At 36.4% G+C, this 16,444-nt stretch overlaps 2 protein-coding genes across 3 annotated transcripts; one reads left to right on the forward strand and one right to left on the reverse strand.

Moving 5' to 3' along the window:
- Positions 1-1,979: 1,979 nt before the first annotated feature.
- Positions 1,980-11,031, reverse strand: LOC451184 (tripartite motif-containing protein 49D). 2 transcript variants are annotated; one of them, XM_063783574.1, is made up of 7 exons: positions 10,829-11,031; positions 7,823-8,237; positions 7,442-7,537; positions 5,471-5,701; positions 4,735-4,757; positions 3,762-3,859; positions 1,980-2,657 (listed from the first exon to the last, which is right to left on the reverse strand). In XM_063783574.1, exons 2-7 carry the CDS (start codon positions 8,231-8,233, stop codon positions 2,158-2,160), a joined length of 1,359 nt encoding a protein of 452 aa, XP_063639644.1. In that variant the 5' UTR covers positions 8,234-8,237; positions 10,829-11,031; the 3' UTR covers positions 1,980-2,157. The 2 variants fall into 2 exon arrangements, with proteins under 2 accessions (XP_063639644.1, XP_024203149.3); XM_024347381.3 differs by lacking the exon at positions 10,829-11,031 and having other exon boundaries at positions 1,993-2,657; positions 7,823-8,400.
- A 392-nt stretch (positions 11,032-11,423) lies between these two features.
- On the forward strand, positions 11,424-15,144 carry LOC748919 (tripartite motif-containing protein 49D-like). Its single transcript, XM_054661759.2, has 4 exons — positions 11,424-11,699; positions 12,413-12,435; positions 13,311-13,408; positions 14,513-15,144. Exons 1-4 carry the CDS (start codon positions 11,424-11,426, stop codon positions 15,010-15,012), a joined length of 897 nt encoding a protein of 298 aa, XP_054517734.2. The 3' UTR covers positions 15,013-15,144.
- The last annotated feature ends 1,300 nt before the right edge of the window (positions 15,145-16,444 follow it).

Raw genomic sequence — 16,444 nt, forward strand, 5'->3', positions numbered from 1 at the left:
AATATTTACCTATAATACAAAATACATATAATATATATGATTATATATAATTTTTATACCCTCTGTAGAGGGAATTATTTTTGTTTCTATATCCATCCATAATAAAATACTGTGTCTGTCCATAATAAAAATACTAGTGGAAAAGTAGGAATTATAGTCACGTAAGAGATAAAAGAAAATCTGTTAGTATCAATATATTAACACATATAGGTGGTGTTGGTTCTTACAGGGTTTAGTAAAATGCATTCTAATTTTCTAAACAATTTCCACGTTACTGTATATTTATTTTTCTCTCTTTCATGATTGGAAAGAGTGCAACAATATACATCCCTATACAATCATCCTTGATTACATCTAAGGGAGCTTCGGCGGTAGTAAAATTACAGGGTTAATATATTCATATAGGTATTACAGGGTAACCAAACAAGATTCCAAATTCTTTCATCAGCAAAGCCCAGTGTAATCCTAAACCAGGTAGCCACTCTAATTAATGCAATTAACTCAGATACATAAATACATACATATATATGTATATGTCTGCATGTGTGGATGCACTTAAATGGTTGCAAATACCATCGACTTTTCCTCTCAAACAGTATTTTTGTTGAGAATGAGGTATATTCACTAGTTCATCAAAAATATTTTTTAAATTCTTAGATGATTACATTTGTTACAGTGACCAGCTGGATTAGAATTAGATTAGGTTTAAAATGATGAAAGAATCTGGGAGAGGGGGCAGAGTGTTGGTTGGTAATTAGCACATGGATCAAAGGAGAGCACTGAGGTGTTTAGAAGCCACAACATTGATAGGATAAAAGCCAGAACTAACAATCCAATAGTAAATCTCTTCACTGTGGTATTTTCTGCCACTTCTGCTCCATAAGACACAATTTAACCACTTTGTCGTGGTATCTGCAGTATTCTATTTTAGTCTACATAACATTTTCTCTCAAATGCATTCTGTTTCTCTCTCCTTCATCTTCCCTCCCTTCTTCCTTCCAGCTGTATTTTCTCACTAGAGAACACTAGTTGAATGTTCTCCCAAATTTCAGATTTCAGATACGCATCTGTAAAATAACGTTATGGAGACACATTTTAGTTGCTACTGAATACTTGGTTGTTTTCATAAGTTCACAGCATTACTACTGTCCTCCAAAAAACGGTTTCCCATTTCCACAGCTAATCTCATCATTGACTCTGCCATCCGAGTTTCTTCTAGGCCACTCTGGAAGAATCTGGAAAAATACTTAGAATACATTTTAAGTATTCATCATGCACATGTATTGCATTTTATTTTATATATGTTCGGGTGAATATCTTTCTCCACTAATTGTTTGCATTTCAATTCTTGTATCATGTTTTTTGAAACACAGAAGTCCTCATGAATATAAACCAACTAATTTTTTTTAATTGTTAATTTTTGTCCTGGTTAAGAAATCCTTATGAGAATATTGTATCAGGACTTGAATCTTCAGGACTTGAATCTATTTGGAATTGACTGTGTGTTTTGAGGTAGGAGTCAATATTTAGTTACTTTTTTTAAAAAAATTCAATTAATCCAGCATTGTTCTGATCACCTTGTGTATTTCAATGTAGAAGAGCACACTAATAATGCGGGATTATTTATATATGTGGTGAGAATTCCAAAATGAAGCCCAGCATGGAAGGTCAAATGATATTAACTCAAAGGATAGATTAGTACAATGAAACATGATGGATAAGTGCAATATAGTTAGATAAAGAGAAAGGAAAACAACATTTCCCATTTATCATTAACACTTCACTCCAAGTTTTTGCATGAAGCTAAAGATCCCGACTCTCTTCCACTGATTTTAACTCCATTCAGACATGTCTGTCAACTATTATTTCACTCAGTGGCAGTCAGAAATAAAGGAAAAAAAAACAGAGAATATATTCCATGCCATGATCATGAATAATGATTTTTCAAAAATTAATTAATAAAGAACCAATACATATACTTTCAGTGTTTTTACCACCTTTAATAGTAACACAATAAATGAGTTTTAATAACATTAGAATGCAATTCAAGACATAAAACAGAACCTATTTGTCCTGTTTGATAAGGCACAAGGAAGAGGGCTTTCTGGGATGAAGGGGTTCCCACAGCAGATGAACACATATCTGATCTATCTCTGGTCAGAGGTGAATACAGCAAAAGATAGGCCTGAGAGGAGGTGAGAAGGAGCAATTAGGGATGGTGTATATAGGGGAGCTTTGATTAACATCAACGAAGCTCACAGTTCTAGCTTCACAATCCAGGAATAGTCCTACATGGTTGGTAGGTCTTGGGACATACTGCAGTGTAAGTGGGGAGGTGGTAAAGAGGCTGCACTGAATGTCATTCTTAACACACCCAAGACTAAAGAGTCCCTCCTCTCCATGTATATTGCCATTCTGATTCATCCCTTTCCAATACTTATTACAGACACCAAAGGCCCAATTCCAAGAGTCCCCCACATGGACCTCCCAGTAATATTTGCCGGAGGTGAAAGTCTGAGCACCCCACGCAAGAAAACTTGTAGGTGTTGCAGTGATATGGGGCGCATTTTGACGGTCACATCCAATACAAATGCTTCTGAAATCTCCACGTCGGAAGATATGACTGTTGGCTTCATTATGAGGCAGAGTAATATCCACTGCAAAATAAATAAATAAATAAATAAATAAATAGAAAGAAAGAAAGAAAGAAAACATGCATAGGCATGTGTAGATAGGCAAAAATCGTTCTATCAAGCAGTTAATTTACCAGGAAACGTAAAGTCACAAGGACACTTTTGCTTGTAACTTCTAATAAAGTATAGAGATGATTAATATTATCTACAAGACAAACAAAACGCTAACCACAGATATTAAAGATGTTTTGAAAACTTACATACTGAGAGCCAAATGTAAGACCAACTTCTTTCAATCCAATTTTCAAAGCAAAATTTGCACATTATATGCCCTAAATGCTATGCTGTTATCAAGATCATTATTTAGAAATGTTTCTTATTCTTAAAAACTAGTGCTATCATTTTGGAAAGAATGTGAAGATTTTCAGTTACTCAAGAACTGCTCTAGATAACTGGATAAAAATCCATAAGTACATGTCGTAAGTGATCATTTAAAGCAGATTTCTGCAAAATCTTTTACCAGTCTCTCTGTGGCCCTCCATGCTAGCTTGGGGCTGAAGCTGGATTTTAGACTTAACATGTAGCTTTTCATATTGCAATTAAACTGAACTTCTTTTTGTTTGTAATTTTACTTGTATTCACAAAATGATTTCTTTTTATTTTTACCCATTAACTAATGTTCTTGGAAATACATAATATATATCCATTAAAAAAATTTAAAAACCCCAAGAATCTCCAGTGAACTATATTCCCCAAAAGAACAGTTCTTAGCTGTTCAAATGAATACACCAAAGAAATGTAAAATTTTGTATTTAACATTAAATAACTCACCTTCATTCTGAGCATTGTTCCATTTGCTCCTTTTTTAGATTTGCTACACTACTCCTTTTTCCCATTACATTACTCAGTACATATGAGGCCATAATGTATTTGTTTTTCACTATCTTTTAATCTTAATGCTATAAATCGGACTCTACAGACACAGATACAAAAGGGTTGCATGATTATATTGTTCACTTATGTCTATAAAGTAGTAAAATATTTGATAAAGGGTGAACTATTACCTATGTGATCCTAACAATAAGAAAATTTAGATAGTGGGAGTGCTGCCTGTGGGTGGAGACTTACCTCGGAATTGGTTGAGCCTGTCCCTCAGTCCAGTGATGGGCCCTGCCCTGAGCTCTAGATTCAGAGGCTGGGGCATGTGCAGCAGCACGGACTCACTCCTGCAAGGAAAAACCTGCAGTTACAACATCTACAGCCATAAAATAAATAAAAATCACTACTTGTGTTTAAAAGACATTTCATGAGAATCCTTTGAACCCACAAATTTGATAATTCAAAAATTATTCCTTCCTTTTTGAAATTAATTTCGATTTACAGTTTCAGAATTTTAAAGCACAGTGGGAGAGTCTGAGTCAGAATTCAGTCTGGTCTTTCCTATTTTTTGCCCCAAATGTTTAAGGTTCCTTAGCCTTATGGCCTTGAGAATATTTAGAAATGAAATTCTGAGTTCCACTTCTTGGCAGACTCCCCTGACACCTTTGTCTGAAATAGCGGGGTTCTGGGGAGACTGCTGCATCTGCTGCTTCCTTTTCAAGATAAAGAATGTGAAACTTGTTCTAGGCAGCTAGACCTGCCTTTTTGAAACAAGCTTCCCTAGAGACCTATACAGTTCTAACACTCCACAGTTTTTTCAATCTGTTTTTCAGAACTGTTAACTGATATGTGTATAGGTATGAACAACAAATCATCAACTTTTTCACTGCTAAAATACTTCTCCCAATTCTCTCCTGCTTCCTCTGGTGACTTTCTCACCATCCACAAAAAAAACTTCATCTTTCACCTATGCAGGCTTTTAAGCAATAAAACAAAGTCAGGAATAAACATGTTTTTTTTTAATTTTACTTCACTATTTATTTATTTATGTGTTTATTTACTTAGTGGTCTTGTCTTTTCTGGTGTGGGAACAAAAGTAGATGCAAAAAAGAAATAAAGTAGTATCAATATCTTAATCATTTATGCCATGACTTTGGTAGAGCCTGCTTTGATATTCGTGGAAAGTGAAAGAACCTATGCTAAAATCCAGGTACACTCTCACCTGTATAATATGTCTCCAAAAGCCTGTAAAAAAAAAAAAATAGAAAGATTTAGTGCAGTTCACAAGATGCATCTTTCATTAAGTTCAGTGTGACATTTGGAGTCAGTTCCTCAAGATATAATTTCCCTACCATCTTCTCTTCTGCAAAGCATTTTCTATTTCTTCTGTAACGAAAAACCCAGTCAGTCGTATTGTCACTAATTAATGTCCTGGGAAAGTCTGAGTCTTGAAGACATTCTCTAAAGAAGTGAAGGGAGAAGAGGCCCAGAGAGTCTATGCTCCATGGTAACCTCGAATAACCTACTCAGTCATCTTTCCCAGAACCTATTACCCAAATGAGTGGATCCCAAAATAATATTAATGTGAGCCTAGATTCCCAAAACTTCTGATCTTGCCATGTCCTCAAATTAACCTAAATGTAAATGAATCACTCACTATTTTATACATGTTTGACAACCCGAAATGTATTATTGACTTAGTTGGGGAATAGTTATTGGGGCTGTTACCTTGACCATTCCACAAAGTTTTGTGGCTGGTGGATAAAGTAGGAGGGATCTTTGGCCTGGTAGAATCCCTTGGCGGGGCTATACTCTCCCAATAAAGTAGCATTAGTTATGCGAATGTGTTTTTGGAAACACATCATGGAAATAAAGGTAGGGAGATGGATTTCAGCCATGAGGAAAATACTTAAACATGTGAATATTCAAAAACCTGAAACCACGTTGTGAGTTTGTACCTGAAGTAGCTCCACATCTGGTTTATGGCACATTTTCATCAGCTCCGCATACGTTCCTCTTAAAATCTCCCTCCTGTGAGCCATTTTGGTTTTACTTAAATGAAGTTGATGAAAAATATCTTTCCCCTTCTTCTTCAGCATCTCCAAATTATGTTTTTCTTCTTCATGATGAAATGCAGGCATCTTCTGATACTCAGCTCTAATAGCTTCTAGCCTTACATTCACATAATCCTGCAGTGATAATGGGTTAGTCAAAAGAGAAATGTATATATCCATCTCCTATTAAATCTCACTGATTCCTTTTGTCTCTCGAACATCCAGTAGTTTAAACCTCAGTCTTGCCAGTTCTTAGAATCCACAAATTTTTTTCCTTTCCTTTCTTTCTGCATAAAGATCAACATAGACGTATCTGACCAATTACATTAAATTTATTCAAGATAATGAGTGTTCTAAGATAGTTGGAAATAAAAAAAACCACAATTTGAATTTCTCTATTCCAACCCATATTTATGGAAAAGTAAGAACAGTTCATGCTTAAGAGTTGGAGTATAGAGCTATAGTTACTAGAAAGGAAATAATTATTTCTATTTCTGAGATACGTAACAAGTTGCTTAAACTCATTATATGTGAAATGACCTTAGACTAACATGTCCAGCTAAATGCATTTCGCCCAGCAAAACCTATCCTAATAAGGCTGCATTTATGATTTGGCCATCTTTGTCTGCCTGAATTCATTTCTTTCCATTCTTTTTCTAAGTCAACCCAATCTGAAACATAGACTTCTTTGTGGTTCCCCAGGCCTCCAAATATACACAAACTCAAAATTACTGCATATACTGTTCTCTCCAACTGGAATTTTACACACACACACACACACACAAACACACAAACACACATATACATATACATGTATACACACTCATGGTCCACACATATATCCATACACACTTTCGTGCTCCCCTTCCGCTTCGAGACTTTGTTCAATTTGAATTTTTCAGTGAGTCTTTTTTCTGACCACCCTATTTAAAAATCAGACACTAATCTCCAGTTTCTGGCCTCTATTGTCCTTTTCTACTTCCCTGCTTGATCATTCTCCAACAAAAAACCTACCACATTCGAACACATCATGTATTGCACATATTTGCACGTTGACCATTTTTGCCTCTCATTTGGATTATACGTTTTGTGAGGACAAAGATGCTTTCTTTCTTCTATACTGGCAAATTTTCTAATTTAATATTCAACATAGACTAGGTTCTTATGAAATACTTTTCAACACACTACTATTAGCTATCATACCCTCAGAGTATACATCCACAAAGAGAAAATCATTTTTAATATTTTTCTGAAGTCCTCAGAGTTCTCCTTATATTTAGATACTAGTTCCCATATTTCGGGCATGTTTGCATGTCTCCCTCAAGACACAAATCCATATTTCTCACCACTTTTCTCATCATATGTTATGTAGTATTCAATATTAATTAGTTGAGATTCTTAATTTCATGGTTGCCCTAGATTTCCCCTGTCACTCTTTCTGCCTCAAATTTTCCATGCAATTCCAAATACTACTTGTCCACCAGCATTCAGAGTAATGCTGACCCAGGCTCAGAAGGTTCACTTGAGCTTTCCATGACTGCCAAATAACTCTCATGCCCAGCATTTATCCAACCAGCACATATAGAATGCTGTGAGATGGCCCAGTATCTTGTATCTGTTGGTGTATAGCTACAGGTTTGTATGAAAACAAACCAGCATGCTTTGGGTAACATCAACGGTTTTGTTAGAAATCCCATCTAACAGTCACACTATTCTACATAAGAAATGAGGCCACTTTTTCTCAATGTTTTCTTTTCTTTCTTTTTTTTTTTTGACTCCCAGAAACACTACGGTTTGATATCAAGTTCCTATTCTAAGAGTCACCCATTTGCCCACCATAAGTTCCTGGAGAAGGTAGACTAGTACAGGACTAACCTTCCAGTGGCTGATTCTGGTGGTTTCCACGTTCAGGTTTCTCTGATTTTCACAAGCTTTTTCCCATAAAGACTGCATTTTCTTTAAAAGCTTCTCCTGCAAAAGAGCCATAAATTGAAGCACCAGTGAGGACAATAAAGTAACATGCAGACCGTTTCATAGGGAGGGGGCCCAGAATGAGAGACAAATAAGTCCCCAGTAAATGGCATTTCTTCTGTTTCCCTTCTGCTTCGTCAAAACTCAGAGGTTTGAAGCTAAGAAAGCCCAAAAGAGAGTTGCTTAAAGGGACTCAGAGTTGGCTTTACCCAATCTCCGAGAAAATAGGCCCACAGGAATTTCATGTGTCCTTTATAGAAATACATCTTCAGAGGCATCACTTACCCGGTGTTCCTCAGCAGCCCACTCAGCGGGACAGTGTCTGTGATACCGGTGCTCCTGAGAGCTGGAGCACAGCAAACAGAGCAGGCTCCTGTCCACTTCACAGAATATCTTCTTTGTCTCCCTGTGAGTGCCACACATTTGCTCCTCAGAGCTCAGGAATAGCCAGAGACTGGCTTTTCTGGCACGGGAAGCCATCTTCTTCAATCGAATGTTAGTTTTGAGGTTTCTCTGCTGTGTTGTCTTTAGGCATTCAAAGCACTGAGTAAGAATTGGGATGTCTTGCCAGTTGAGGTAGAAACAGGGCCTGCAAAAGCTGTGCCCACAGTCTATGGTGACTGGGTCTATGAAGTAGTTCAGGCAGATGGGGCAGGTGAGTTCCCTCTGGAAGACTTGCGAGATTCCAGAATTCATGTTTCTGAGGAAGAAAGAGCAACATGTCATTTTGGGGTCTGGGTTGATGAAAAGCTTCTGAACATGTGGAGATAAGTGATAGCTATAGTTTCTTCTCTTGACAGTGTTCATTAAAGCACAGCAAACTATTTCTTCTGTAACAAAAATAAAAATCTCACACAGAGAGTCTCCCGGCTTTATAGTAGATATTACTGACTAGATGACTCACAACCCCTTCTACTCCTAGTGCCTGTCTGGAACACAATACCAATCTATTCAATTTCCCATTTTTCTGAATGTGGATCTGGAAATTGGGTTTGATTGTAAGTGGCCTAGAATAAATTGTAGTTGTTCCTATTCTTCTTTCATATAACTGCCGAATGAGTATGAAAGAGTGGGAAAAACTGCCTTGGCCAAAGAAATACGAGAAGATGGCTAGAGGGTCCTAGGATATATTTTGAGAGAGAGACACAACAGTGGGGCAGCAAACCACCATGGCACATGTTTACCTGTGTAACAAGCCTGCACGTCCTGCACATTTATCTCAGGACTTAAAATAATATAAAATTAAAGTAAAATAAAAAACCAAAACCAAAACGAAATAGAAAAACCAATCAAACAACCAAATAAACAAATAAAAAACAGCAATTAAACCAATTTAGGTTGAATAGAAGAGAAAAAATCATTAAAGATATTGGGCCTCTTTATTTTCTCGTGGATTAAATTAACTTCTCCTAGGGATACCCAGGCTCTGAACTAACATATAGTAGGATTTTTGTTAAACTTAAAGAGGTGTAATTATATTTCTAGGGTGTGATGGTGAATTTTAGGTATCAGTCTGACTGGATTAACCAACACCTAGGGAACTGGTGCAGCATTGTTTCTGGGTGAGTCTGTGAAGGTGTTTCCAGAGGAGAGAGACATGTGAGTTGGTGAGCTGAGTGGGACCATCATCCCTCAATGTGAGTGGGCACCATTCAATCAGCTGGTAGCTCAGATAAAAGGAAAAGGCCAGAAGAAAGGCAATTTCCTCTTTCTTTCTCCTGAAGCTGGTTCTGAGGCTTTCAGCCTTGAGCTCAGTCAAGATACCGGTATCCTCAGGACATCAGCTTAAAGACAGCCTATATTAGAACTGCTCAGACTCCATAATCAAGCAAATGAATTTTCCTGATGAATTCCCTCTCGTGTAGAATCACGTGTAGCTTGAGGGCAGATATATGTTCTGAGAAATGTGTAAGGAGGTTTTATTTATTTACTTTTTGAGATGGAGACTCACTGTGTCACCCAGGCTGGAGTGCAGTGGTGCAATCTCGGCTCACTGCAACCTCCGCCTCCTGGGTCAAAGCGAGTCTCCTGCCTTAGCCTCCTGAGTACTTAGGATTATAGGAACATGCCACTACACCCGGCAAATTTTCTCATTTTTTTTTTTTTTTTCCAGTAGAGATGAGGTTTCGCCATGTTGGCCAGGCTGGACTTGAACTCCTGGCCTCAAGTGATCGGCCCGCCACGGCCTCCAAAAGTGCTGGGATTACAGGCATGAGCCACTGTGCCTAGCCGGGCGGTTGTATTGTTTTGACATGATAGAATATACTTATACAAACCTAGATGGTACAGCCTGCTACACACCTATGGTAAACAGTACAGCCTGTTGCTCCTAGACTACAAAACTGTACAGCATGTTCTGTACTGTATACTCTAGGCAATTGTAACAGTGGTAATTATTTAGTACGTAAACATATTTAAATACAGAAAAGGTACAATAAACACACTGGTATTATAATCTTATGTGACCACCGTGTGTGGTTTATGGTTGACTGAATTGGCTCATGAATGTATCTCTACATGTATACATATACATCCTATCATTCTGTCTGTCTGGAGAGCCCTGACTCATATATAAACTATGGTCTTTGGCAATTTTAAGTCCTTTTCTTTACTCTCCTTTATTTGATAACACTGCTGAATTTTAGTGAAAGAAATGAAAAATCTTAGAATTGTAAATATTCTCCAGAGGTCATCTGAGTCATTTTAAGGAATTTTTCATAGTTTAATAAGATTAAGACTCAAGTGAGATGGCAACCACCATCACGTATCAAATTATATCTTATGTATGTATTTGGTCAAAAAATTGTGTTTTGATTTCCAAACTAGTATGTTTTGGGGAGCTTTCTCATTTTTTTCAGTTTCACTATTTTGCATCTCTCATCATTACCTTACTAATTTAAAGCGATGTGTAAATGCCGAATGAATGGATTAACATTCATTAACGTCTTCTCAATTCAATTGTATAATATTAATACACTCATTACACATATATTTACACACACCTATGTGTACATACATGTATAAATATCAGCTCCATATATTCATTATGCATACATATCTGTTGCAGCAAACACTAGATATTTCCATTTTTTCAAAACTATATTGAAGAATGATAGAAAACGCAAAATAACAACAATTAGTATCCTCATAATTCATAAAATCTATAGTAAGAGTATGAATTACAAATGGTATCATTGTGTAGATTTAAGATAATGAGATATTTTTAACACTCTAATTTATTATTTTGTAAAGGAAAGAAGATATAATTTTATCAATATCAGTTTCACTCACCGCTGGGTTCTTTGAAGGGTTCCCACAATGATTCTTCGAGAAATAATTCTGTTAAGTACTCCTCAAGGTCAGGAGCTCATTCGCCGCAGTACTGAGTTTCAGAGGTCACCAAAACGCAGCTCCCTCTAAGTGCGCTCCTTCTCCTTTGGAGAAAACTGAGCTTGTCTCTTCTATGTCCTTTTATAAGAATCTGTGAAGGCCACACCCACCTCTTTAAGTGGGTGGAGTACTGAGAAAGGTTGAGAATAAGATGATTAGGTTTATGCAGTATTTAGATCACACCTTTGCACCGCTGATTAAATTATCATTACTATAGCTCTATACTCCAACTCTTAACCATGAACTGTTCTTACTTTTCCATAAATATGGGTTGGAATAGAGAAATTCAAATTGTGGTTTTTTTTTATTTCCAACTATCTTAGAACACTCATTATCTTGAATAAATTTAATGTAATTGGTCAGATACATCTATGTTGATCTTTATGCAGAAAGAAAGGAAAGGAAAAAAATTTGTGGATTCTAAGAACTGGCAAGACTGAGGTTTAAACTACTGGATGTTCGAGAGACAAAAGGAATCAGTGAGATTTAATAGGAGATGGATATATACATTTCTCTTTTGACTAACCCATTATCACTGCAGGATTATGTGAATGTAAGGCTAGAAGCTATTAGAGCTGAGTATCAGAAGATGCCTGCATTTCATCATGAAGAAGAAAAACATAATTTGGAGATGCTGAAGAAGAAGGGGAAAGATATTTTTCATCAACTTCATTTAAGTAAAACCAAAATGGCTCACAGGAGGGAGATTTTAAGAGGAACGTATGCGGAGCTGATGAAAATGTGCCATAAACCAGATGTGGAGCTACTTCAGGTACAAACTCACAACGTGGTTTCAGGTTTTTGAATATTCACATGTTTAAGTATTTTCCTCATGGCTGAAATCCATCTCCCTACCTTTATTTCCATGATGTGTTTCCAAAAACACATTCGCATAACTAATGCTACTTTATTGGGAGAGTATAGCCCCGCCAAGGGATTCTACCAGGCCAAAGATCCCTCCTACTTTATCCACCAGCCACAAAACTTTGTGGAATGGTCAAGGTAACAGCCCCAATAACTATTCCCCAACTAAGTCAATAATACATTTCGGGTTGTCAAACATGTATAAAATAGTGAGTGATTCATTTACATTTAGGTTAATTTGAGGACATGGCAAGATCAGAAGTTTTGGGAATCTAGGCTCACATTAATATTATTTTGGGATCCACTCATTTGGGTAATAGGTTCTGGGAAAGATGACTGAGTAGGTTATTCGAGGTTACCATGGAGCATAGACTCTCTGGGCCTCTTCTCCCTTCACTTCTTTAGAGAATGTCTTCAAGACTCAGACTTTCCCAGGACATTAATTAGTGACAATACGACTGACTGGGTTTTTCGTTACAGAAGAAATAGAAAATGCTTTGCAGAAGAGAAGATGGTAGGGAAATTATATCTTGAGGAACTGACTCCAAATGTCACACTGAACTTAATGAAAGATGCATCTTGTGAACTGCACTAAATCTTTCTATTTTTTTTTTTTTACAGGCTTTTGGAGACATATTATACAGGTGAGAGTGTACCTGGATTTTAGCATAGGTTCTTTCACTTTCCACGAATATCAAAGCAGGCTCTACCAAAGTCATGGCATAAATGATTAAGATATTGATACTACTTTATTTCTTTTTTGCATCTACTTTTGTTCCCACACCAGAAAAGACAAGACCACTAAGTAAATAAACACATAAATAAATAAATAGTGAAGTAAAATTAAAAAAAAACATGTTTATTCCTGACTTTGTTTTATTGCTTAAAAGCCTGCATAGGTGAAAGATGAAGTTTTTTTTGTGGATGGTGAGAAAGTCACCAGAGGAAGCAGGAGAGAATTGGGAGAAGTATTTTAGCAGTGAAAAAGTTGATGATTTGTTGTTCATACCTATACACATATCAGTTAACAGTTCTGAAAAACAGATTGAAAAAACTGTGGAGTGTTAGAACTGTATAGGTCTCTAGGGAAGCTTGTTTCAAAAAGGCAGGTCTAGCTGCCTAGAACAAGTTTCACATTCTTTATCTTGAAAAGGAAGCAGCAGATGCAGCAGTCTCCCCAGAACCCCGCTATTTCAGACAAAGGTGTCAGGGGAGTCTGCCAAGAAGTGGAACTCAGAATTTCATTTCTAAATATTCTCAAGGCCATAAGGCTAAGGAACCTTAAACATTTGGGGCAAAAAATAGGAAAGACCAGACTGAATTCTGACTCAGACTCTCCCACTGTGCTTTAAAATTCTGAAACTGTAAATCGAAATTAATTTCAAAAAGGAAGGAATAATTTTTGAATTATCAAATTTGTGGGTTCAAAGGATTCTCATGAAATGTCTTTTAAACACAAGTAGTGATTTTTATTTATTTTATGGCTGTAGATGTTGTAACTGCAGGTTTTTCCTTGCAGGAGTGAGTCCGTGCTGCTGCACATGCCCCAGCCTCTGAATCTAGAGCTCAGGGCAGGGCCCATCACTGGACTGAGGGACAGGCTCAACCAATTCCGAGGTAAGTCTCCACCCACAGGCAGCACTCCCACTATCTAAATTTTCTTATTGTTAGGATCACATAGGTAATAGTTCACCCTTTATCAAATATTTTACTACTTTATAGACATAAGTGAACAATATAATCATGCAACCCTTTTGTATCTGTGTCTGTAGAGTCCGATTTATAGCATTAAGATTAAAAGATAGTGAAAAACAAATACATTATGGCCTCATATGTACTGAGTAATGTAATGGGAAAAAGGAGTAGTGTAGCAAATCTAAAAAAGGAGCAAATGGAACAATGCTCAGAATGAAGGTGAGTTATTTAATGTTAAATACAAAATTTTACATTTCTTTGGTGTATTCATTTGAACAGCTAAGAACTGTTCTTTTGGGGAATATAGTTCACTGGAGATTCTTGGGGTTTTTAAATTTTTTTAATGGATATATATTATGTATTTCCAAGAACATTAGTTAATGGGTAAAAATAAAAAGAAATCATTTTGTGAATACAAGTAAAATTACAAACAAAAAGAAGTTCAGTTTAATTGCAATATGAAAAGCTACATGTTAAGTCTAAAATCCAGCTTCAGCCCCAAGCTAGCATGGAGGGCCACAGAGAGACTGGTAAAAGATTTTGCAGAAATCTGCTTTAAATGATCACTTACGACATGTACTTATGGATTTTTATCCAGTTATCTAGAGCAGTTCTTGAGTAACTGAAAATCTTCACATTCTTTCCAAAATGATAGCACTAGTTTTTAAGAATAAGAAACATTTCTAAATAATGATCTTGATAACAGCATAGCATTTAGGGCATATAATGTGCAAATTTTGCTTTGAAAATTGGATTGAAAGAAGTTGGTCTTACATTTGGCTCTCAGTATGTAAGTTTTCAAAACATCTTTAATATCTGTGGTTAGCGTTTTGTTTGTCTTGTAGATAATATTAATCATCTCTATACTTTATTAGAAGTTACAAGCAAAAGTGTCCTTGTGACTTTACGTTTCCTGGTAAATTAACTGCTTGATAGAACGATTTTTGCCTATCTACACATGCCTATGCATGTTTTCTTTCTTTCTTTCTTTCTATTTATTTATTTATTTATTTATTTATTTTGCAGTGGATATTACTCTGCCTCATAATGAAGCCAACAGTCATATCTTCCGACGTGGAGATTTCAGAAGCATTTGTATTGGATGTGACCGTCAAAATGCGCCCCATATCACTGCAACACCTACAAGTTTTCTTGCGTGGGGTGCTCAGACTTTCACCTCCGGCAAATATTACTGGGAGGTCCATGTGGGGGACTCTTGGAATTGGGCCTTTGGTGTCTGTAATAAGTATTGGAAAGGGATGAATCAGAATGGCAATATACATGGAGAGGAGGGACTCTTTAGTCTTGGGTGTGTTAAGAATGACATTCAGTGCAGCCTCTTTACCACCTCCCCACTTACACTGCAGTATGTCCCAAGACCTACCAACCATGTAGGACTATTCCTGGATTGTGAAGCTAGAACTGTGAGCTTCGTTGATGTTAATCAAAGCTCCCCTATATACACCATCCCTAATTGCTCCTTCTCACCTCCTCTCAGGCCTATCTTTTGCTGTATTCACCTCTGACCAGAGATAGATCAGATATGTGTTCATCTGCTGTGGGAACCCCTTCATCCCAGAAAGCCCTCTTCCTTGTGCCTTATCAAACAGGACAAATAGGTTCTGTTTTATGTCTTGAATTGCATTCTAATGTTATTAAAACTCATTTATTGTGTTACTATTAAAGGTGGTAAAAACACTGAAAGTATATGTATTGGTTCTTTATTAATTAATTTTTGAAAAATCATTATTCATGATCATGGCATGGAATATATTCTCTGTTTTTTTTTCCTTTATTTCTGACTGCCACTGAGTGAAATAATAGTTGACAGACATGTCTGAATGGAGTTAAAATCAGTGGAAGAGAGTCGGGATCTTTAGCTTCATGCAAAAACTTGGAGTGAAGTGTTAATGATAAATGGGAAATGTTGTTTTCCTTTCTCTTTATCTAACTATATTGCACTTATCCATCATGTTTCATTGTACTAATCTATCCTTTGAGTTAATATCATTTGACCTTCCATGCTGGGCTTCATTTTGGAATTCTCACCACATATATAAATAATCCCGCATTATTAGTGTGCTCTTCTACATTGAAATACACAAGGTGATCAGAACAATGCTGGATTAATTGAATTTTTTTAAAAAAAGTAACTAAATATTGACTCCTACCTCAAAACACACAGTCAATTCCAAATAGATTCAAGTCCTGAAGATTCAAGTCCTGATACAATATTCTCATAAGGATTTCTTAACCAGGACAAAAATTAACAATTAAAAAAAATTAGTTGGTTTATATTCATGAGGACTTCTGTGTTTCAAAAAACATGATACAAGAATTGAAATGCAAACAATTAGTGGAGAAAGATATTCACCCGAACATATATAAAATAAAATGCAATACATGTGCATGATGAATACTTAAAATGTATTCTAAGTATTTTTCCAGATTCTTCCAGAGTGGCCTAGAAGAAACTCGGATGGCAGAGTCAATGATGAGATTAGCTGTGGAAATGGGAAACCGTTTTTTGGAGGACAGTAGTAATGCTGTGAACTTATGAAAACAACCAAGTATTCAGTAGCAACTAAAATGTGTCTCCATAACGTTATTTTACAGATGCGTATCTGAAATCTGAAATTTGGGAGAACATTCAACTAGTGTTCTCTAGTGAGAAAATACAGCTGGAAGGAAGAAGGGAGGGAAGATGAAGGAGAGAGAAACAGAATGCATTTGAGAGAAAATGTTATGTAGACTAAAATAGAATACTGCAGATACCACGACAAAGTGGTTAAATTGTGTCTTATGGAGCAGAAGTGGCAGAAAATACCACAGTGAAGAGATTTACTATTGGATTGTTAGTTCTGGCTTTTATCCTATCAATGTTGTGGCTTCTAAACACCTCAGTGCTCTCCTTTGATCCATGTGCTAATTACCAACCAACACTCTGCCCCCTCTCCC

The sequence above is a fragment of the Pan troglodytes genome, chromosome 9 (assembly GCF_028858775.2).
Source record: "Pan troglodytes isolate AG18354 chromosome 9, NHGRI_mPanTro3-v2.0_pri, whole genome shotgun sequence".
NCBI classification, from domain to species: Eukaryota; Metazoa; Chordata; class Mammalia; order Primates; family Hominidae; genus Pan; species Pan troglodytes.

Bases quoted from the DNA above. Each gene is read 5' to 3' on its own strand.
- LOC451184 (XM_024347381.3), bottom strand. From the start codon at position 8,344: ATGAACACTGTCAAGAGAAGAAACTATAGCTATCACTTATCTCCACAT. The intron at 4,758-5,470 runs GTACAAACTCAC...TTTTTTTTACAG, and splicing joins CAGATGTGGAGCTACTTCAG to GCTTTTGGAGACATATTATA. The intron at 2,658-3,761 runs GTAAGTCTCCAC...TTTATTTTGCAG, and splicing joins CAGGCTCAACCAATTCCGAG to TGGATATTACTCTGCCTCAT.
- LOC748919 (XM_054661759.2), top strand. From the start codon at position 11,424: ATGGATATATACATTTCTCTTTTGACTAACCCATTATCACTGCAGGAT. The intron at 11,700-12,412 runs GTACAAACTCAC...TTTTTTTTACAG, and splicing joins CAGATGTGGAGCTACTTCAG to GCTTTTGGAGACATATTATA. The intron at 13,409-14,512 runs GTAAGTCTCCAC...TTTATTTTGCAG, and splicing joins CAGGCTCAACCAATTCCGAG to TGGATATTACTCTGCCTCAT.